The sequence below is a fragment of the Crocodylus porosus genome, unplaced genomic scaffold (assembly GCF_001723895.1).
Source record: "Crocodylus porosus isolate Cpor-Errol unplaced genomic scaffold, CroPor_comp1, whole genome shotgun sequence".
NCBI classification, from domain to species: Eukaryota; Metazoa; Chordata; order Crocodylia; family Crocodylidae; genus Crocodylus; species Crocodylus porosus.
Genome location: NW_017728906.1, coordinates 93,039,736 through 93,063,483, shown reverse-complemented (window position 1 = coordinate 93,063,483; position 23,748 = coordinate 93,039,736). Strand labels below are relative to the sequence as shown.

Below are 23,748 nucleotides of genomic sequence, written 5' to 3'. Positions count from 1 at the left end.
AAGCACAGCTAACCTCCCAAAAAGGAAGCGTTATAATAATATTTACAGAGCATCAGGACACTGATGCACAAGGACACAAGTCTACACTAAGGTCACTATACTAACCAGAATTGGAAATGGTTTAAATGAGGGGTGCACCGGTAGAGATTTTTTGGACTGATACTGGTGGCCGATTTTTAATGAGCCATATTGCCTGATGCCGATTCGGTTGCCAATATGCTGCCCAGCAGCATGGAGAACGAAGTCTGACTGTAAGTTTGTCGTCAGGGAAGGAAGAGGCATCGGGGTACGGGGGGAGCGGGGGAGGCCAAGGCCTCCTGCAGTGAGCCAGGGTGGGGTGGGGCACAGCACTGAGCCACAGTTCATCTGGGGGGCACGGGGAATAGGGGCAGCTCTTGCTGGTACACAGACACCAGGACAGCATGGAGAACATGTGGCCCCTGGATCTGTGTGGGGCAAGGATGAGTTGCCATTGGGGACTACAGCTGGGGGTGGCGCTGGAAGGAGAGCTATGGCAAGTTCTGGGGTGCCTACAGCCCACTCCATAACCCCCTGTAGCAGTGCCACCTGTTCTCCCAGCCCAGCTCCCCTGCCAGGAAGACCCCAGTGCAGCCCCAGCTTCAGTGGCAGCCTCTGTGCACAGATCTAGGAGGGCACTTGCCCCTCCTCCTGGGGTACGCATAGCAGTGGGAGCTTCCCCCCCGGTGTCCCCCAGATAAGCAGGTATGGCACAGAACGGAGCCATGAACAATGCAGCACCTGCCTCTGCCCCGCCCTCAATGCAGACGGGCCTTGGTCTGCCTCCCACACAACCCTCCCTTCCCCCACGCCCTTTCCGTCACAACAGAGTTACCAGCCAGACACTGCTCTCCATGCTGCTAGGATGTGCACGTGGCATTTATTGGCAACATTTATTGGCTACCTCAGCCAAAAAAAGCTGATCGCCAATAATGTCAATTTTCCTTTTATCAGTGCCAATATGATAATGGGACCGATGTATTGGTGCACCTCTGGTATAAATTATTTCCGACTCTAAAGGGCTTATGGCGCATTTGGGTCTGGGTTGTGGATTCTGCTCTGTAAAATTTGGTATTTTTAAAATACATGGCAAACATTTAAACTACCTCCATGTATAAAAGCTCTCAACCTCAGATTAACATTAATTATTTCTCAGTCCTAATGTTGGAAAAAATTAAACTTTTTGAACATTGAGGTTAAGGTTGGTAAGTTATGGTTGTCCAGGAATGTTACCTTTGTTATACTGTGTATTCTTATATATTGCATGATATACATGTAATTATCATCAGCCTAACATGGGACTAAAAAACCCCAACCCATAATAATAATGCATGTGGGACTATATAAAATAATGCAGAAGAAGAGAGATCTAAAACTTCTACTGTTAATGTTGCTCCACTATGAATTTGGACTTTCCTCATTTTCCTGATTTTTCAATAATGCACAACTACCATTTTACAAATTTAATTTCTACTCTTCCCGGCCTTAAAAAAAAAAAAAAAAAAAGAGAGAAATGAGATCTAGAGCTTTTGGGTATGTAAAGGCTCTGCTAGTAAGGCTAGTAAACTACCCAAACTGAATCTAGCTACAATTTTGACTGTACTAGTAAAATAAAGAACTGCTGGGCATTATTAACCCTTTGCTTCCGTGTATTACATAAAAGCTCAGAGATTGCACTTCAAATATGAAAAAATGAATATTTTACATGCTATTGAACTTTCAAAAACAAATAATATCCTTCAAGACTTTAAGAAGTGTCACTGAATTGTAGAACTCTGCAGTTTCAGGACTCGTTTTTAGTTAGAAAACCTGGGGGGGAAGTGTCATACCCATATAAGTCAATACTGACTGAACCGATTTCAAAAAAACAACTTTCTTTTAGGAAATTCATCTTTTGGCTGAAAACTCAATAAATGGAAAAATTAAGCTAAAAATGGATTCATTAGGTAAAGTTGTGAGTAACCAAGAAGTGGGGGCTGGAATGGAATTTAGACTTAAGTTTAATAATTGCAATTGCCAGTCCTTTCCCACCACCCCCCCATCACAACCTATTCATTACCTGTTAACATGATTAAGGAAGACCTCCATATTTCTGCAAACTGTTGGGACTATCCCTATACTTCTAGACATGACCCTTACTGAGATTACAAACTGCTCAGGGCAGGAATTGCCTTTGTTCTATATTTGTACAAGGCCCAGCACATGACTGGGGACCTACTTAATTTGGAATTTCACAGAAACCTTGAAATCTGCAGTTGTCCACAAAATCAACTGGGGAAAAAAAAAAAAAAAGTAGTAAAAATAAAATACTGCCCCCTGCCCAGTGGGAACAAGCAGTTCTCACTGCCTCAGCCTGCCAGGGAAGGAAAGATGCCAGCTAGCAGGGTGGCATATAGGGAAACCAGCAGCCAAAATTGCAGCTGCCCCCTTGTGCCTCCCCTGCTAGGCCTCTCTGCCAATCAATTGCAAGGGGTGGGGCCTCCATGAAATGCCTGTGAAATCAGTTTTTCATGCCATGACTAAACTATGAAAATTCCTTTGTTTGGCCATTAATTAAGTAGGCACCTACACACTACTAAACCTGTATTTTGTCACAGTGAGTTAAAAACTCCCTTTACGATAGGTATGTATAACAGCTACAATAGATGGAGACCCTTTACAGAGTATTTGAGCAAATCTTAAAATTGCAGATATTTTCTATTTTGCCTATGTATTTCCTGATGTAAATTAAGGTTTAGTGTAAAAGAAAATACCATATATATTCAAATATAAGAAAACCTTGAATATAAGACAACTCCCCAGTAATTAGAATGATACAGGAAAAAATTATAAATGTTATACATTTTCCAGGTATATAATCGAATTATTCGAGATTTGCCTTGAATTCATCCCCCTCCAGCAGGGAAAATTAATCTGCGGGATTGTATAGCCTCTTGCCCTCCTTAACTTCTACTCCCTGCAGGCTCTCCTTTGCCCCCCACCGCTCTGCCCTTCATTATGGTTAGACCTTGCTCCCTCTGAGGACATGGAAGTGAGGGGCAAATTTGAAAACACTGACCTTGAAACAAACATACCTATAATAAATGTACATATAGGCAAATTACTATGGGTACCCACAGATATAGTTCATCCAGAATTTATGCATTTTACCTTTTCTGAAACTGCTGCAAGTTTCAGCAGAGGCACTCCATAAATGCACTATTAGGCAGTACTTTTGTATTCCTTATACGTAGTGCAAACTATGCATACTATTAGTCCAAAGCCAAGAGGCTCATAATTGACCATTTAGGTCACTGGGCTGGACCCCAACAAACCCAAAAGCATTTCACACCATGGTGACCCCGCAGCTCATCACTGCTCAGTCTGTGCATGTATTCCAGATACCCAATTGTGGGCTAATTAGCCTTCCACTCATGACTAGAACCAGGTGCTCTTGTCATGAGTACTAGCTAGGATCCTCCAAAAATGTATATGCGGATGAGGAGCAGGGCAACTTGATCCTGCTCCACATCATGGAGAGCAGGGTCACACTAATCATGTGTGACAGGCTGGGAGAAGGGGTGATAGAGGAATTCTGGGTGAGCTGTTTGGGGCCCCAATGACTCTGAAACTCATGCTAAGCAGGGGCCTATTCATAAAAGTTAAAATACAAAATACTAATGCTAACTGCATAGTACAAGAGGATGCAAGTTCATGGCTAGGCCATTTGAGATGAAATAATGCAGTATCCCTTCCAGTTTATCTTACTATATTCATGATTATTTCAAGCAGGCTCCTAGCTGTCCAGCATGTAACGGTGTGAAATGTCTATCCTCAATTAATTAGTATGGTAAATATTTATTTTGCAATTAACTTTTTTTTATGTGCAGAGTCATTCTCCATGTGACAGATGTCTCTTCCTGATTTATTTCTGTTTTGGCTAGTGGTTCCCCTTGATTTTCCAACGACACTCCCCCCAAAACCCTTGCATTTTTCCTCATTGTTAATCTAATTTCTTGATGTGTTCCAAGCTTAGTGGAAATGGATAGCCTCTTGTCATTGAGGAAGGCAATTCATTCAAATTGGAACTTTATGATAACCAACAACAAGCAGTTTGATCAACAGGGTTTTCCTGTCAATTACTGTTTGGGATTCTCTCTTGATTTACACAACTAAAAGAATGCTTTGAAGATGCTGGACTAAGGGTATAAGAATGAAGAGTCCAATAAAAAAAAAGTCTTTCTACAGATACACAGTGAGCAAAAGGAAGGCACAGAGTTGCATACGGCCCTTGCAGGACAAATCAGGGCAGTTGGTGACAGACAAAAGGGAAAAAAGCAGAGCTCTTCAATGAGTTCTTCATTTCTGTATTCCTAAGTACTGACTAAGACAATTCGCCAAACTCGAACATAGATAGATGTTTGGGAGGCACTAGACTGCCAACAGTTAGTGCTGACTTAGTGAAGGAGCACTTGGAGGGACTGGATAGGTACAAGTCAGCAGGCCTGGATGACCTCCATCCACTGGTAGTGAAGGAATTGGCCAGTGTCATAGCTGAGCCATTGGCATGGTTGTTTGAGCACTTGTGGTGCTCTGGCCAGGTCCCCGAGGACTGGAAAAGGGCCAATGTGGTGCCCATTTTTAAGAAGGGGAGGAGGGATGAGCTGGGTAACTTTAGGCCAGTCAGTCTTACCGCTATCCTCGGGAAAACACTGGAAAAAAAATCATTAAAGAACTCATTTGTGAAGGCCCAGCAGGGGAAATGATGCTCAAAGGGAAGCCAGCCTGGGTTCATCACAGGTAGATCCTGTCTGAGAAGCCTTATAGTTTTTTTATGACCAGGTCATACACTGCCTAGATGCAGGAGCTGAGGCAGATGTCCTCTACCTGGACTTTAAGAAGGCCTTCAACACAGTTTCGCATCCTATTATCATAAGGAAGTTAGCAAGCTGTGGAGTGAATGCTTACACAGTCAGGTGGGTGGCCAACTGGCTAAGGGACCACACCCAGAGAATGATTGTAGATGGGTCATTTTCGGCCTGGAAGGAAGTGGGCAGTGGTGTCCCGCAGGGTTCGGTCCTTGGACTGGTGCTATTAAATATCTTCAGATATTTGGACAAGGGTGTGGAGAACACCCTGTCCAAGTTCATAGATGACACCAAGTTATGGGGCAAAGTTAACACACCGGAGGGCAGGGAGTGGATACAGGCTGAATCAGTGAGCAGAACACAACAGGATGCAATTTAACAAAGACAAATGCAAGGTACTCCACCTAGGAAGGAGGAATCCCCAGCACACCTACAGGTTGGGGGATGACCTCCTCAGCAGCAGAGCAGCTGCAAAGAATCTTGGACTCCAAGATGAACATGAGCTGGCAGTATAATGAAGCCATCAAAGCCAATCACACCTTGTTGTGCATTAGCAGATGCATGACCAACAGATGGAGGGAGGCGATGCTCCCCATCTACGCGGCATTGGTCAGGCCACAGTTGGAGTACTGTGTCCAGTTTTGGGTACTGCACCTCAAGAGGGATGCAGAGAATCTGGAGAGGGTTCAGAGGAGGGCCACTCGTATTATTAGTGGCCTTTGTACAAGACCCTACGAGGGGGATTTTGAGGGATCTGGATCTCTTCAGCCTTCACAAGAGATGGCTGAGGGGTAACCTTGTAGCTACCTAAAAATTTATCAAGGGAGGACAACAAAGAATTGAAGATGTGTTATTCCTAGGGGTGCCCCGGTAAACAATGAGGAATAACAGGTACAAACTAGTGGAGAGTAGATTCAGGTTAGACATCAGGAAGACATTTTTCACAGTAAGGGTGGCCAGAATCTGGAATAGGCTGCCAAGGGAGGTGGTCTCTCACCTAACTGGGAAGTCTTCAAGAGGAGACTAGACAGACCCCAGGTGGCTGGGGTCGTATGACCTCAGCACTCTTTCTTGCCTGGGGCAGGGGGTCAGACATGATGATCCTTCATGGTCCCTTCCAACTCTACCATCTATGAATCTATGAAGTGAAACAGCATGTGGTTCAAAAGTGAGAAATCTCTCTGACATGAACTGCTACTGTGCCCCAGCTATCTTGAGAAGCTGGAAGAAACAAACAGTCTCTTGTCACCTGTTTGGTGAGAAATCATCACCTTATAGTTAAATTACTGGATTTTGCTTTGGTTTTGACTCACTTGACTTTGAATACTTGTCATAAATAAAGACTTGGTCACTCAAATGAGGTCCCGTGTCAATCCATAGGCTAGTCTGGAATCCTAGGTTTTTATTTGCTAACAGCCCCATTTGGTATTGTTGGCCAGACATTTAAAGCTAGCGAAGAAACAGAAATTACTGGAAATGGAAAAGAAAGTTGCAGCTCAGTTGTGGGAGTGAAGAGGAAGTAAAAATGTGTAGAATGCAGTGGCTCACCATGACTTGAAAGAGTCAACACTGACGGGGGAGGATTGTGCACAACAGGCACTACCATACATCTTATTCAGATAAGTTCCGTCACCAGTATGTTTGCCCAATATAGGCTATGAGCTTTAGTCATGCTCATTAATCTGCATTTAAATTAGCTTCATAGTTGGTTTCCATTATTAAGAATATGCTGCTTTTGGCAACAGTTTACTAATAGACAATGGATTTATTGAGGCTTCCTTGTATACAAACATAAGATGAGAGGCTTCCCCTTATCATGCTGATCAGAGGAAAAACCCTCATCTTCTATTTGAGTAAATATGGTAATCCTTAGAAATGTACACAATACAGGCACATAAGCATCTTCATAAAAAAGAAAAACAAACTTCCTACATACATATGTATTTGTAGCAAAAATGTGCCTTCCATCTTATATTTGAAGGTCAAGTTAGTAAAACCTAGAATGGATATGTATGGGTATATCTACATTAGTCTTTGATTAGGATACAAAACAACTGTTCTTATGGTTAACAAACTGCAGCTTTAAGGTATAAAAGACTCTGTCAGGAAATATCCAAGTTGTCAACAAAAAAACCCCACAAAAAGTGTATGAACTCTTGTTTTTAATTCTGTGCTTAAAATGTGTATTTTCCACATTAAAAAATAAAACCGTATTGTTTTAATGTCTGCCTGAAGACAAATATTGTCACAAACAGTATTTTTAAATGATCTATTTTCTACTTTGAAGATATATTTTAGAATTTTATTAATGAGAACAACAGTTGTATAGCTTAGTTTCACCAGCAAAATACCATAATTTACAAACACAGTTGTATCTAAAAAAAACTCCCTGATTATCACAAACCAATCACGGTATTTCAGGCTAATTTCACATCCTAGATACTGGCTGCAGCAAGTTATCTCCTCTCTAATGAAAAGGACTGCAATGGGTGGTGTCCTATGACCACCGATGCACATAATGGAATCAAGACATTCAAACAACAGAGAGCTTTTGATGCTCTTTTAGCTACCATGCCTGGCCTTATAAGCTTTAACTTTCAGACATTTACCAGCTGATTAAACACATTCTTAAAATGCAAAATTCTCTTATGCAACTCTCAGTGCAAAAAGAGTTACCACTTTGAAAAACAGACATATGTTTTTAAGTCAGTCAGTGTTAACCTCTATCAAACGCTGCAAAACCATACAACACCAGATACAATTATAGCTTGATGTGATTTTTCATACCTTTAAGCACAGCTTAAAATGAGCTTTCTATGTAATGGTACAATCGGGTTGTGAACAGTGTCCACATTTCTTCTGTTTTACAGACACTCAAGTATAAATGTACATGTCACATTTTCTGGGACAGCTATACAAAACAGCAGAAAAAACTACTCAGAAAGTAACATTATAAAAATAAACCTTACTATACTTTTCACTAATTACATCAGCAACTCACAATGAGATAAGGGGTGGGACGTAGGTTATGACATTTTATACTATTTATAAAAGGCCATCTAAATGTTTTAAATAATCTCATTGGTCTGGCCTCCCCTTCCTGAATCAACAAAATTTAAGTGGGAAGGGAAAGAGTTCTGCACTGCTCTAAACAACTGGGCTAATAGGCTCTTTTTGGAGTTATTTCCACATCCTTCCTGACTAGAAGAGCAATGCAACAAAAGGCTGACATATATATATTAAAAATGCAATACTCAAATATCAGTATTTTCCTGGCGTTTTCTATCTACACATCGTAAAGTACTTTACCAAATGTGAGCATGCACTATTATCAAATGGTCACAAACTCCTCCATGACTGTTTCAGACTGGACATAAGGAAGAACTTCTTTACTGTTCAAGCCCCCAAAGTCTGGAATAGACTGCTGCTGGAGGTGGTTCAACCACCTACTTTGAGTGACTTCAAGAGACATTTGGATGGTTATCTTGCTGGGATCCTATGATCCCTGCTGAACTCCTGCCCCTGGGGCAGGGGGCTGGACTCGATCTTCTGAGGTCCCTTCCAGCCCTGGTGTCTATGAATTTACGAATCCCTGTTTTATGGACGAAACACTTATATGCAGCCAGTGGAGAGATTTCCACTAATTTCAGTTGTCATTGCATTAGACTCTTACAGAAGAGGAAAAAAGAAACGTTCAAAAGCTACGCATCTTTTCAGGAAATCAAGACGCTGGAGGAGATACAAAATAATACAGAAGAGCAAGAAATTGACCATATGCTACTCTGACAATTCTCTACTTCTGCTAAAGTAGTGTTTAAGGTTATTGACAAAACTAAATGCATTAACACCTGCTATGCAAAGACAGAACTCTGGAACTACAGCATATTGGGAAAAAAATCCCCCTTACCACTGGCAAGCAGAAATTTCAAACCCCGTCTCAAAACAACAAATCAAAACAAACTCTACCTAATCAAAGGAGATATAGTTTTTTCCTTTTAACAGAACACTAAAAAAATTACAACCTCAATTACTAGTGTTAAAACTAAAAGGAATAGGCTGTAAAAGTGACTTTACTCAAATGGGCAAAGTATTTTTGCCAAGCAATTTTAAAAATTGCTTAGCACAAATACTTAATACTTATTGCTGACAAGCTTATTAAGCTCCCTACAACATGAATGGTTCATTCTTCCTTGTCTTTTATTTTTGGGCTTTAAAACAACAGAACAACTGTTATTTCAGCTCTGTCTTTTGAGATTAACTGGTTAACCTAGTAATTACGTTTTTTTCTCTTTTATTACTACTTAACCTTCTTATCAATACTGGTAAAACTGTGTTACTTTAAATAAGCCACTCACTGTTATGAAGAACTTTTTATTTGTTCATCTGTTTGTTACAAGCTTCAGCGCCCACAATTTATAATAGCATTTATGTAAAGAGTACTCTGATGGGAGTGTTAGGCAGTATTAATTACAGGAGTACTACCTACTCCGTCTATAAATAGGCACAAAACCAGTTAAAAGAAAGTTCAGATTGCAGAATCAAGTGATCATGTTATAAAGCAACACTTTATGGACGAGCTCAGTTCAGTCCTCTTGTGTGTATGCACTGACAGTCTTTAACTGCTTGATCACATGATCTCTCCCCTCACCCCCATTCCATGGTTGAACAGCATGGGATTATTTCAAGCTCAAATTAAAACCAGAAAAAAGCTATAAATTTTCAAGTTGTTAAAAGCTACTGTATAGGATACTGGTCTGCGCAGTGTTTTGCCACCTTTCTAGGATCTATGTGGACCTATTTAGCAAGAACATGTGTTTAGCTGTGAGTATAGAGGAAGAGTGTGTGAAAAATCAGACCATCTTAAAAATCAAATTATCTCCTTAATATCAGTTATTCACATTTTGGTTCCAAAAGAACGTAAGGACCATTACAATGCAATTTAACTTGATAAAAACGTGATATCATACATGAAAACTAGCCAAATTACCTCAACCAAAAGAATTACCAAAGAGGAAATTAACATAAGGGAAGAACGCAAAGGAAGTCAATAGAGGTACACTGATACATCAGTCCAATATTGGACTGGCACTGACAAAGAAAATAGTCTGTATCAGACATTGGCCTGATATGACTGATAAATGGCCTGCGCATGCGCAGTGCAGCACAGCCTGGCAGCTTGGAGGGCTGCATGCAGCTGGTAAGTCTGCTGTGGTGGAAGGAGGGAGGAAAGGGAAGGGAAGATCGGGGCCCCTGATCAAGGCCCTTGTGGTGAGGGCGGGAGTGAGGCTGGGACAGGTGTTGCCCAGCTGGGGCACAGTGGGAGAGGGACGGAGCTGCAGCTCATCCAGGGGGTGTCGGGAAGGGGAGGAGTGCAGCTCCTGCTGCTGTGTGCCATTCATCCAAGAGCTGCTCATCTGGCAGCTCATCTGGCACTTGCCTGTTTATCCAGCAGCTCCCACTGCTTGCCCAGGAGGGCATGGGAGTGGTGTGTGCCCCTGGATCTGCATGGGGTAGGCGGGGCTAAGGCTGCACTCAGGGTGAGCTGCAGCCACTCCAAAAGTTGTTGTAGCCTCCCTACAGGCCCAGTTCCCAGTGTTGCTGCCTGCCCCAAGCACAGCCCTGGCCCCACCCTCCCCACAGAGATCCCGAGACACATGCCCCCCATTCCCCTCAATGCTCTCCCAGACAAGCAGTGGGAGCAGCAGTGGGAACCACCAGATGAGCAGCTCCCAGACAAGCAGCATGCAGCAGAGGGAGCTGCCCTCCTTGCCCTGGATGGGCAGTGCTTGCCCCAGCCTGTCCTAGCCCCATTCCCTCCCTCACTGCAGGGGCCTTGATCTGCCCTCCCCTTATGGCCCATCCGTTCCTCCTTCCCCATCCACTACAACAGACTTACCAGCTTGATACCACTCCTCAAGCTGCAGGGCTGGTATCAGAAATCGTATCAGGATCAGCTGATATGCCTCCTTAAAAGTTGGCTATCGGTATGAGCCCCAAAAATCTCTATTGATGCACCCCTAGAAGTCAATTCTACTAGAGCTGCTATTGACAAACTGTGAATAGTATGTTATTGAAAGTATGCAAGTTACACACATTATTTTTTACCATTACCTTTTGAGTTTTTATACTCACCTAAACCTTTTTGTCCAGGGTTTTTAGCAAAGTTAAAAGTAAACTGATAAAAATCTTTGAACTTTATTGGATCCTTTAGCTCTTGTTCCAGTCTTGGCAATAGAGCTTTTAGTTTTTCTGTGGTGTCACACCTGTTGCAGAAAAAGATTATGTTTGTCTATAAAATATGCATAATTGTTAAACAAATGGTTTAATTTTAAAGACATAAAAATATGATAACATGCAACTGCAAAGTATCACTTTCATTTATATTCTATAAGCTATGAAATATATCTTTCACCAAATGTTTAACCAGAAACAAGGGTTAAATGTTATATCCAAGCACCTAAAGTACATAGAAAATATTCTATAAATATTTATTTGGTCTTTTTCAGGTTCTTCATTAATCCATGATCTCAACTAATGTAAATTTCACATGCTTAAAGAGCACTCCCAGAGTGCAGAAAAAATTAAATACAACTAGTTATAAATACTATTAACTGTAATGTACGGTTTTGGTTATTATAATAAATTAATTTGATTTTTTTTATTCAATTTATCTGAGCATCCATCACAGGAATTACGACTACTACACATTAAACTTATGCCTAAAAGTTAATTATATGACTTCTCAGTCACTGAATTGTACTGTCACAAATGTAAGCCACACCTCAAACTAAAACCTAGAAAAAGAGCTCTTCTGTGCCTCAAAGATACTTATGCCTCAACTGATACAGTATCATACTGGGAAGATAAGGGCTTTTCAGGTTCACATGACTCAAACTAATACCAAAATTTATAGGATATTGGCAGTATTCTGAATTACACCTAGAAATGAATATGGAACAATATAGTAATTACTTGAAAATTATAGTATCTATTGTGACTAAATCTTCTTGGTTGCCAAACAGCTTATGTAAATATTTTTACTAGCTGACACTTCTAGAATAACTTTATTAGGGGGCAAATTGCTGTAATTCATTCAAAAGGACAAAGGCTTGTTAATAACAAATTCACTAATGCTGATGAAGACAAACACATTTTAGGCTTCCAAAACCACCTGATTAGGAGCTATCATGATATCAACATGCCCCCTTTATATTGAGAGCCTCTTGTCTGAGGAACAGGTCAACTCCCTAAATAATGTGGATACCTACTGTGCCTTCTAGGGTGTTCTCCACTTGACAGCATTAGACCTCAAACCAAATTACTTTAAACTAAAATCCCAATTAATGCCCCGTACAAGCAAATACATAACACTACCTGGGTTTTAAAAAGGAAAAGTTTCAAACTAGCAAACCAGTGGCATTAAGTCCAAACTACCCAACTATCCTTTGAGGAGCCTTGTAGGTGCTTCAAGCACAGGGAGAAAGAACAGAATTGTTCAAAACACTGACTGAATTCCATCAGGAAAGATAGCAATACTATGATGACATGTTAAAAATATCCTAAAAGACAGATGTGCAGAAGTGGCTCAATAAATCTTACAATAAAGGGTATCAAATGTTGCTGGCAGACTTAAAAAAAAATTAAAATTAAAAAAAAAAAACAAAACCAACATGAATGCTAGTCAGTTGCTAGATAACGAAGCAATTATTATTGTCATTATAGCCAGAAGCCAGACTAAAGGGCATAAAGTAATCAGTGGACTTCAGATGACACTAAAAGTTGTTTTATTACAATCTGTCAACATCCTTACCTAAAAAGGAAAGGTTAGAGAGAGGTCAGTACTTGGAGCAACACACAGTTATGCCCCTACTCAAGAAACAAATCACTTGGATTAGATAGAAGTTGCCACCTATTACTAGTGTCTTTCTGCAGTATACTAATCTATAGCCAAATTAAATTTTATTAGCAACAGGAAATATATGTTCAAGTAACAGGTCAAAATTTTCCACCTACCTCTACAATCTCTTTTAGCAAAATAATTTGTTCCTTCTGATGTGGATCAAACAAGGACAGCTACTTGATCCATCTTTTTCAAGAAATAAGTATAAATAAAACATCATTTTCAGTAAGAAATGTTTGATTCTCTTGCTAAAACAGGGACAGTATGGCTTAACCTACAAGTTGATCAGCCTGAGTTCCAATAGCCATGATTTCCCAGACACTTCAGATGAAGAAAGTTTTCTTTGGGTCTATTGCCACAAGAAGAATTTTAAGATTAAAGAGTAAATGTTTTCGCTCGATCTGAGCCTTCAAGAGGCCGAGAAGCGATTACTACAGTTAAATGGGACATCATTTCCACCACCAGGGCTCTAACTTCAACTCCAGATATCTCCCCTCTTTTTCAAAGGTTCTCTGAATAATAAAGTGGTCAGCAGAGAGAACAATTATTTATGGTACTATTAGTGAATAAAATTAGACTTAATGACAGTTAAGGCCAGAATCTGACTCACCCAGTATGTGCAAAAACTTAAATAAGATTAGATTATGAAGGAATATCTTATCCACTTCTCTTTTTTTGCTGCCTATAATCCAAACACTCCATAAAAGCTTTGTTTCCATTCTCAACAGATAATGGTCCCAATGTCAAACAACATGCACTCTACTGAAATACCTTAATAGAATTTTGTATCATTTATACCAATAGCTCTTCTATCACATCTCCATATTTGAAAAGTTATTTGCTAAGGTTACAGCAAAGGTTTTGCATTAGCATAACAGTTTGATGAAGCAGGAATTGCTTCATCAATTGCATTTGTGAACCTGCTACAATGACAGCCACCATCACAGAGATTAAACAAACTATTTACAAAGCTAAAAATATGACCCATTACAAATTTGTACTTAACAGCCAGGTTCTCACATTGGAGTGTTATCACAGACTTCCGACCTTTGCAAGCCAGACAGAAACAGACACAAGCACATACAATACACCGTAAGTAAATTGTGGGACAAAATTACTGCTATATGCATTTTGGCGACCCGCTCTATAAATTTACTGAATACAGTTTTAAGAAGCCCTTTCTGAGTGAATTATGTGCATCCTGACTTTTAATACCTGGCCTGAGTGTGGTTTCTAGTAGTAAAAGCTAAGAAAGCCAGAACTACCATATTTCTCTAAATCCAAGACGATTCAGAATGCAAGATGACCATCCCCTCCCAATAATTAGATTCTATACACTGAAAATTTATAAATTTGAAGATAGTTCTAATTTTGTCCACCTCACCACTGCAGTAGAGAAAGCGGTTAACAGGGGGGGGCAGGCAGCAAGCGAGTCAAGCAGTCTGCCCCTTCCCCCTTCACAGTGCCCGCACCCTCTGGTGCCTGCCCACAAAGTGACTCTGTCTCTAAACCAGCCCCACAGAGCTGGTCATGGCAGTGGCAGTTCCAGCCTTGGCACCGTCATCGTTGGGACTGTCGCCACTGCTGCTGTGTAACCAGGCAGGGATCAGAGTAGCCATGTGACCCAAGCTGGACCAGTGCAAGTGCATTGGGGGTGGGGGTAGGCACAAAGAAGGGCAGAACAGAGCAGAAAGGCTCTGACTCCAAATCCAGGATGGGACCTAATGTAGTAGTTGCCTGCCTCCCTGTTTGTACTCAAATGAAAGATGAGAAGCTCTCCCAGACCCATCATGTTAAATGGGGGAAAAAAATCCTGTCCTGGATTTCAACAAATGTGGTAGTTTAGTCACTTTGGGGGAAACAGATAAGACTGTGGTTTGTCACACTGGAGACCGAAATTCTTTGTGTAGAGCAACTTGACAAAAAACAGTCAATGACACCGAAATGTATGGAATTTATCCAGTCTCTAAAACTAGACAGGGTTTAGGGTCAGCCTAGGTCTTCTGCTTACTGTTTTCAGCCCTAGAAATGAGTGCCAAAAGTTCAAGTTGCAGCTAATTTGCTATCAAACAAAAATTCAGCAAGTACACTTACTCATTTATTTTCTCTTATGAATAAAAAAAGGGATACTCTTTGGACAAATGTAAATTTACATATCATTTATATTCTAGGAGCCAATATGAGAAGGAAAAGCTGTAAAAGGTCCACAAGTGTTTTAGACAGCTTACAAAAAAGGGGTATAAAAAAAGAACTAGGCCAAAGTGAGAGACAGGAAGGAAAAAAAGAGTAAGAAATCATCTAAACAGGTGATTTACAGTGAATAAAAGTCTAGATTTTTTTTTTTTAAATGCATCATGATTATGCTTGTCATGGTTCAATTCCTGCTGCAGCCCAGTTCAGGCATTTGTGTAAATGAATCACAGAAAGTTGATAGGGTGGTGGCGGTATTAACATAGGAAAAAGTGTGGATCCAGACAATATAGTAGGTCAGTTGTGTGCATCTTCAGGGTGACATGGAACAAGTCCATGGAGAATTTTAAAAGCTTTCAATAGATTTGGCTCAGCTCCTAAGAAAGTTGCACCATAAAGAAAACCAACACACTCACCCCAATTCTGTCATGCCATCTACAAATTCCTTTTTGCTGAATTCACATTGAGTAGCTGCCCTGAACTTCCAGGCTACAACCAAAACGCTGATACTGGCAGGGTCCAGGCTCAAATCATCACAGAACTGTTGAATCCCATCAATGCCAATTTTATTTTCATCCTGTTGGTCTGCAGTTCAAAATACAAGAAGGAGAATTACAGTTCTTAAACCTTCCTATGGAATCCTGACCAGAGTACTTTTGATATGCTGCACTGTAGACATTACTGTTTTTGAGTACTTCTCAAGCTCTTTATTTGGATATTAATTCAAAATCTAATCAATTTCAAAATGTGAATTCAAAGCAGATTTAAAAGTCTTCCCAAGTCTCTCTGACAATCTTGTTTTTAAACTACTATTAAAAATATTTGCTTTTTGTTCTTTAACTCCCCCTCCCCACAATCACCATATGAAAGAAAGAAATGAACAACAGGGAAGCTGCTTGAGAATAGGGAGAAATCAGTGAAACTAATTCTCAGCAAAGTGTTATAAAAAGTACAATAAATGAGCATGTACTAGTTAGGCAACAGCAACAGATGCATAAAAGAAATGTACTAGATGAGGTCCACAGATCTTTCCCATCTTCACCCCCCCAGGGACACAAAAGAAAAGGACCTATTTTAACTGAGATCACCAAGGTTTAATTACTGTATTGCGATTCAAGGAACAAAATTAGCCTTGCAGACAGACCAAATCAATGCAACAGTGTTTGCAGTGCTCAGCACTACAAGGCCTCAATCTAGATTAGGTTCCTCAGAACTACTGTAATTGTTCAAGCTATTTTATAGGGTAGAAACACTCTGTAATAGCCAGTGTCTGCTTATGTCATAAGCCTGAAATTTAACTTCTGTTTTAAATAAGGAAATCTAAACAAATGCAAAAATCCTGTGTGGAAAACTATATTTGATTCATAATTGATCCCAGAGAAATTAAACACTTCATATGTAAACAAGACTGCTATTTTCCTTTAGTTTGGAACCCGACAGAGTCTCTTCAAAATATGTTACACAAATCTAAAGTAATATTCTCAAAATTATACTTCTACTTTTCACAGTTATGCACGTTACAAAATACAGAAGTTATTCCATCATTTGGCAAAATAAGTCTTAAGCGTTTATTTGACTAAAATAGCCAGCCACTGTATGAAACATACAGTTAAAACAATATTTTCAATACATCACAAGGTTGACATTTTGCATAAATACTTGGTATGATTTTATCCTTTCCTAGGCGTGGGTCTTACAATCTGATCTTACTGCAAGATTGGAGCCTTCATTTTAGGGTTCCCTCTTGCTTCTCAAGCTCTTCTAAGGATACCACAATAGTAACTAAAGAATTGACACTATAAATAGCCAATAGTTAGAACACCAAGTAGAAGTAGTTGATGCAGCAAAAACATGTTATTAAAGTATTTCATCAAAAACGCTATGTGTAAAAGTAATGAGTAAATCTTTCCAGGGTATTATTTGCAAAAATCAGGTTCCAGGATAACATCTAAATGTATTTCTTAACTTCCTAAAATTATTCCCAGATATTTAAAGAGTCGGTACTGGAGTTAATGGCCAAACTCTGACCAGTTTCAACAAACAGGATTATTCTATCCTTAGCATATTGCTAACTCCTGAGCAATCAAGTGAACAATAAAAATGAACAAGTGTAACTTTAGTTCAGATGTTGAATATTAAATAAAGAGAACACTGAAACAAGAATAGCCGAGTGGACAATGAAATACCACCTCACATTTCAAATGCAATGCTAATGCAACCTACAGATTTTTGTAGATTCTCTCCATTGTAATCCTCTGTAAGTCTAGAGCTAGGATTACAATGGACCCTTTAATCAGGCAAAAAGTTTAGGTTATGGTTAAGATAGAAAAAAAGTGTTAAACCAATTAAAAGCACTGTCATGACTTTTCCTCTTAAATTCTGGGAAAGTGATGTTTAGATGTACATTCCCCCTTCGTTACTTTAATTCTTAGCACTACAGTATTGTGCTGATGCATGAAAACAAAAACCTAAAAAACTGACTAAATCATTTTAATTCATAGTAGTGAAGATGGAAGTAGAAAGTACACAAAAAACAGTGAAGAAAAAAAATTCCTTCATCTTAGACATTACCACTGAGAGTTACAAATTTAAGAAATTAAGTATATCCTTCACTTGACCACCTCCTTTCAAACTACTATACACAGATCAAGAAAAAAAAAAATTTAAATATAAGCAAAACCAACCAAAAGAAGTATCATAGTAATTCTATGGGTGCACCCAAAGGAAATGTTCTAGTGCTGCCCAAGTGCCAGTGCATCTATAAACACATTACAACCATGTTTTTAAAATTAAAATTTTTAAGATGACCTGCATGTCAGATGGAATAAAGCATTCATATTATCCACAATTTGAAAAGCAAAAGCATTAATCATCATATAGGCCAAGATGCATAGAAAATAATTTTGGTGAGAATCATACCATCTATTAGGATTAGAAAGGGTCCTTATTGATAAAAATATGGCCAAAGTTCCATTTTAAAAAGAGTTCCACAGAAAGTTTTGGACCCAAGCAATAAACAGCAATGATTTAAAGCAGCTTCACAAAGCAAGCTTTAACAAAAAATAATTGATCTAAGATAGTAACATTTTGAAAGGAATTCTTTCACTGGACAATGTCTTGCACTTCTTTGGCCATATTTCTGCATTTTTCCTATTAACACTAGCATAAAAGAAAGAGTAACAGAAGATATAAACACAACTCCATCTTAAATTCACTCTCTCATGGATGTTTCCCCACCAAGAATCTCTTAACGGGTCATTTTACAGGACTTGTGCTGTAATATTCAAAACACAAAGAGTAAATTATGGATGGAGTTTCAACCTTAATCACATTTCCTTAACGCATTTGTCAGAACCTTACCTACATCTGAAAATGTTTTTGTAGTATAAATAACAATACTACCACCATCTTTAATCTAAATTTAATTCTGAAAAAATGTTTAATACAGGAATTATAATCATAATGTTACCACATAACATATGACATACAAAAATTCCTTAACATAGTTTAAGGACAGTAGGTCATACATACTGTATAACGTCCTTTACAGATACAGAGTCCCCTCTTTTAAGTAACTGGATTTAGTTTCATTTAGCTCAGTTCTTGCATTATATTTCCCATTGTCAAGGTGTTTTTATACTTTACAAGCAAAACAGTCCGAAGTCTGGGATGAACACTGAGCCATGCAATAGTAGACAGACAGCCTTACATTGAAGCAAACCTCTCAAGTGCAGCAACACACAGAGAAAGTAACAACAGTTGGTCATTATGTTAGCAACCTTTTATCTCAAAATGTTACCAGTGGCAAAAAGTAAAGGCATAAATGTATATTAAATGAGTTATAAAACTGATCCTTACCTTTGTATCTGTTATACAATTGTTCTAATTTCTTTCTGTCTACTGAATTTTTCATGGATTCTTTGTAGTACAAGTCTGGGTTCTGGAAGTAGTTGTCTGTTGCCACTTCTAGTTTCCACTCATTCTGCATTAAGCAGTATATAGCAGTCCTTTCACCAGCCTGGGTAAATGCCATAAACTGGCGGACCTTGTCCTTCTGAGACGATTTAAGCTTATGCTTTGGGATGCAAAAGAAGCAGGAAAGCCAATGAAGCTAATCCAGAAGTTTGTTTCAGCACTCTACTATCAATGCCTATCTTAAAAGGGGCTTAGATTTCTTGGTGAGTGATATCTCCCACTTCAGAATTACAGAAAGACAAAGCCTTGTTCTTCTGCAGTTAAAGACAGCATTTTCTTCTGAAAACTGAAATGCCAGCATTTCTATGCACACTTTCAGCAGCAAATATTTTGGCAATAATAAATTCCGATCACTGTTTTACTTGCACACACAGAGACATTTTTTAAAAAGTGTCTGACCTCTATATGTTCCATTTCCTGTAAGGTTTAAAACTTATTTGGTTAAAAACTCTAACCTCCTCACCCCCACAAAAAACCCCAAACCCCACTATGACTTTGACCAGTATGCTAACATGCTGAAAGTAAGTTTATGATTAGTAAGTTCATGATAACAAAAATTTTCATAAACATGACTCTTTCAAATTTGAGATTGTGTCTGTAAAGGCCTTGTAAAAAACTGAGTGTTTACTCTGAATAATCTTAAGAGTTTTCCTATTTTTTTCCAGTACTAATGAACAATACAATATTTTACAATTGACCATTTAAAACAAAGTTGCACATTTCACATCTGAATGTCAGAAACAATTGTTGCTCCCAAGTTAATTTAAAAGAAAACACAACTCCTAAAACAATGAAGTCAGATATTTGCTCTAATTTATGAAACTAGAAAAAGCTTTTGGTTAGATGTACAAGAACTAATACCAGTATCTCGTCTATTCTCATAATGTATTAACTGCTGTGCAATAATCAAAAAACAAGGATTTACAGAAACCAATAAGTGTTTTTATTAACTGCAGTAAGCCAATGATCTACAATGACCCAGAGTGTACTGTTGGAGAACAGGAAAGTGGAGTTAAAGATGACAAAACATGGTATGAAAGAGTTTTTACAACTGCTCTCTGTAATACTTTTTTTCTTTTTGCTCCTTTCTTCTCTTTAATATTTCTTGCTTTTGTTAACTGATAGGTTTTACAAGTTATCTTGTGGGGACATGACTAAATCTTAAATCAACAAGCATGTATAACATTAAGCAAAGACTTTCTAATCTCACAGCATTAGAAAAAGCTATCACTCATGCAGTTTTCAGTATTACACTACAGTCTGACTGTACATACATAGTTACTATTTACTGATTATCTCTTTAAACACTAATCACAGTAACCCTATTAGAAGGTTATTGCAGTTGGCCATAAAAGAGACCTGCATCACACACCCAACATGCACATATAGCTCTTTTCTTTGAAATGTAGTTCCGACGATTGAAAAAAGTGACGAAAACAAAACTGGAAACAACTTTAATTGCAGTGATGGGGAAAAAAAAAATAAAAAAACCCTATAATAGAGTTTACAAAGGCATTTTGAAAGGACCTTTCCTATTCCAGTTCAAAAAATGACTTATGTCAAGACCCACTCAGGGAAATGGAAATATCTGAGCTCCCAACTCAAATCCTGCACAGCTCATGCGAGATCCCAATTAACAGCAGGTGACGCGGCGCGAGGACTAAAAATCAGCTCTTCACATGCGCAAACCCACCAACTGCACCTCACCTGCGCTGGGCTTATTCCATCCTGTTCCTGGCTGATGCTCACCTGTCTCTGTACCTTTTCTTGGGGTGCAACAGGGGGCAGGGGGCACCATGACGGCCCAGCGCAGGCAGGGGGGCAAGTTCTAACCTGGACAGAATGAACTACACCAAACAGGAGACTTGGCCACACCTTTAAGTTCTCCTGTGTAATGTGAATTTTCATTCCCACCTAACTTTGACAATCTCTGCTCTCTGCCTAATGAAGGGGGAGTGTGCTCAAAAGCTTGCAGAGAAATAAAATAATTTGTTTGCAAAGATCTCATTGGTCTAATAAAAGATATCACCTCTTACACCAGCTTTGATGCCTCTTGGAAAGAGATGCCTACATGTCACCCCCCCCCCCACCTCCTGGGCCCCTGAGGAGCAGGTGGGTTTTCCTGCACCCTTGGGCTTCAACCAGAGGCAAACACAGGCACTGCAACCACCAGGCAATGCCCTGAGGCCAGGAACTGGGACCAGCAGAGGCTCATCCAAGCAGTGCTCAGGGGCCCCAGAGACAGGGGGGGGAGATGAAGGGGGAACGCCCCGCCCCCTCCCCCGCGCGGGTCACGGGGGGCCCTGGAACGTCACAAACCGACACAACCGTCGCCCCCCTCGGGGGCCCCTCCCCCACGGGGACCCGGCTCCTGCCTGCCCGAAAAAGGGAAAGGGCCGCGGGGCGTCAGCGCCCAAAATACCAGCCCCGCCCCCTACTCCCGCGGCCCAGCCCCTGCCCCCGGTGACCTTCCCCGCTCCGACCCCCCCGCGGGGAGCGCGGGAGGCAGTGACGCAGCTGCTGGACCCACGCACGGCCTCCCCTGGTGGCCGGGCGGGAGTGGGTGGCTGGGCCGGGCCGGCCCAGGCCAGGCCAGGCCAGGCTTTTCCCACCTACCATTTTATCACCGGTGCTTTGCTCAACTTCACTGCCTAGCGCCGCCGCCGCCGCCTTCCGCGCAGGCGCGGCCCAGCCGCCTATCACCGGTCGCGAGCAGGCGCCAGGCGCGGGGGGGGGGGAAGGAGGACACGGGGGTCGCGCGGGAGAAGCCCCCCCTCCGCCTGCGCGGGACTGGCGGAACGCTGCAGGCGGTGCGCGAGCCCAGCGCGGCGCGGACTACCACTCCCGTGGTGCACCGCGCCGCCACGGACGGACCGGTGACTATGGCTCCCGTGATGCACGGGATGGGTGGGAAGAGCAGGCGACTCCAACTCCCGTGGTGCACCGCGTCCCTCAGCAAAGCTGAACCCTACCAAGCCCGGGCTGCCTTGCGCTTAAAGGGGCCGCGCCGGCCCTCAGTGAGGGCGTGGCCGTGGATCCCTCCGGTCCCCGTTCCCCCTCCCCCCGGCCGCGGCAGTTGGGACGCTTGTTGCCGATGACGTGGCAGCGCCCGCCCTGCCTCGTCCCCCCCACACCCTCCTCCTCGGCTCCTCCCGCTGCAGGTGTGGGCGGATGCGGTAGCTAGAGACGCGGGCCGTGTCCGGGATCCGCCGCCGCGGTAGGAGCAGACGCGGGGCTCCTTGCTGGGGGGGTGAGGACGGGGCCTACACACAGCCCATGGCCCCTCGGGGCGGGGCCGGGGGGAGGGGGTAGAGGAGGCGGGCAGCTGGGCTTGGCTCGGGGGTATTACCTGTGTAGGGAGCAGAGCGATGCTGGGGGATGGAGGGTCTGAGGGCCTTGTGGCTCCCGAGAATGTTGATGGGCATCAGCGCCACCTTGAAGTTTGACATTCGCACCCTGGAAACCTCCTCTGCCCACCCCCACTTGCCACTAGAGGCCTGGTGAGCTGGGGGCAGGACTAGGAGCTGTCGCTGTGACTCACCACGGGCCAGGGGCAGAAGTTGCACACAAACCAGTTTAAGCAATTGGGAACTAGCTTACACCTGTAACGGAGCAGAAGTTCAGTGCAGTAAACCTCTTTCAAAGCGGCCAGAACCGGTCAGAGATCAACCTGATTGGAGGTCAGATCAGGTTTCATTGGTTTAGGTCAAACTGATTGATGAAACTTGTGATTGAGGGAGCTGGGGGCCAGCACAGGCTTCTGTCTCTGCTCTGTGGGTGGGTGAGTGAGAGAGCCTGGGATCCTGGAGGGTTTCAGCACCTTAATGGAAGGGGAGCTGGGTCTGGCAGATAGGAAATGACGCCACTTGAGTGCAGGATCACATTTAGCCGCATAACGAGTGCTTAAAACCGTTTTACGTTGTTAATGTGCCGACAATCCAGCAGTTAAGAGGTGCAGTAGCCGCCCAAAATGACTGTGTAACAGCAAGGCCCTGAGAGAAGAGGGAGTGCAGAAGAGCTGGGGTGTTCATGGCTGATGGTCCCCACCGAATGCTCATATTTCAGGATGGATTAGAGACCAACTCCAGAGTTGTCAGTCATTTCCAAACCCTAGGTTTATAGCTTTTTATTTCTGGATTGTTCTTTTTTATCAGGTGATAATTACGTTGCAGGTGTGGCCTGGCACTTGCCAATGAGATGCTGATATATATACAGTGTTGCAGAGGCCTACAGCTGGTTGTTATAACTGGGTAGTCATTTTGATCATGTGATGATACTTTGCATGTGAGACCAGTCTAGAAGTCATGCTATGGTTCACTGGGTCAGTCTGTGATAATTACTCCATGCTTATGGCTACTGTTACTTAGCCCAGGCCTAAATGTATGGCACAGTTCACAAGTTAATTGAATGATATATGTAACATGTGGCAGGGGTCTGAGAGAGACATTGTTAACTGCACAACTGCCTGCTATCCAGCAGAAGGGTAGGCAGCGTAGTAGTTTGAGCCTTTTCTACCTGTTCAAGGAGCTTTTTCAGTGACCTGAGGATCAGAGTGGGCTCCTACAAGAGATTGAAAGAAGGGCTCTTGCCTCAGGGTGAACCTAAATCATATAAGGGTAAAATCAGAGGGTGCGTTCAAATGTGCACACATGCAGGGGAATGTGTTTCCCACAGCATAAATAGCAGTGGCACATATTTGTGCTGCTGTCTTTTGCTCCAGGGCGTGTCCTGCATGTGTGCTCTAGTGTGTTACAAATTGTCTCAGGTGGGCCAGGGGTCCCAGCAGTCTTACTGGGGACCTCCCAGTGCAGCAGTGGT

The 23,748-nt window shown here is 41.7% G+C and overlaps 2 protein-coding genes across 3 annotated transcripts in view; one reads left to right on the top strand and one right to left on the bottom strand.

Annotated features, from left to right (window-relative positions):
* The window catches only part of DCUN1D2 (defective in cullin neddylation 1 domain containing 2), a 32,402-nt gene extending 10,766 nt beyond the window's left edge, over positions 1-21,636 (bottom strand). Inside the window, exons 1-4 of the mRNA XM_019529623.1 lie at positions 21,547-21,636; positions 18,814-19,030; positions 15,372-15,540; positions 10,998-11,128 (exon numbers count right to left, since the gene is read on the bottom strand). Coding sequence (XP_019385168.1) covers positions 10,998-11,128; positions 15,372-15,540; positions 18,814-19,030; positions 21,547-21,549 — 520 coding nt within the window. The 5' untranslated portion in view covers positions 21,550-21,636. The remainder of the gene's footprint in view (positions 1-10,997; positions 11,129-15,371; positions 15,541-18,813; positions 19,031-21,546) is intronic.
* A 109-nt stretch (positions 21,637-21,745) lies between these two features.
* The window catches only part of TMCO3 (transmembrane and coiled-coil domains 3), a 60,256-nt gene continuing 58,253 nt past the window's right edge, over positions 21,746-23,748 (top strand). For both annotated transcript variants that reach the window (XR_002099928.1, XM_019529617.1), the window contains exon 1: positions 21,746-22,147. The gene's annotated coding sequence lies outside the window, so the exon portion shown is untranslated. The remainder of the gene's footprint in view (positions 22,148-23,748) is intronic.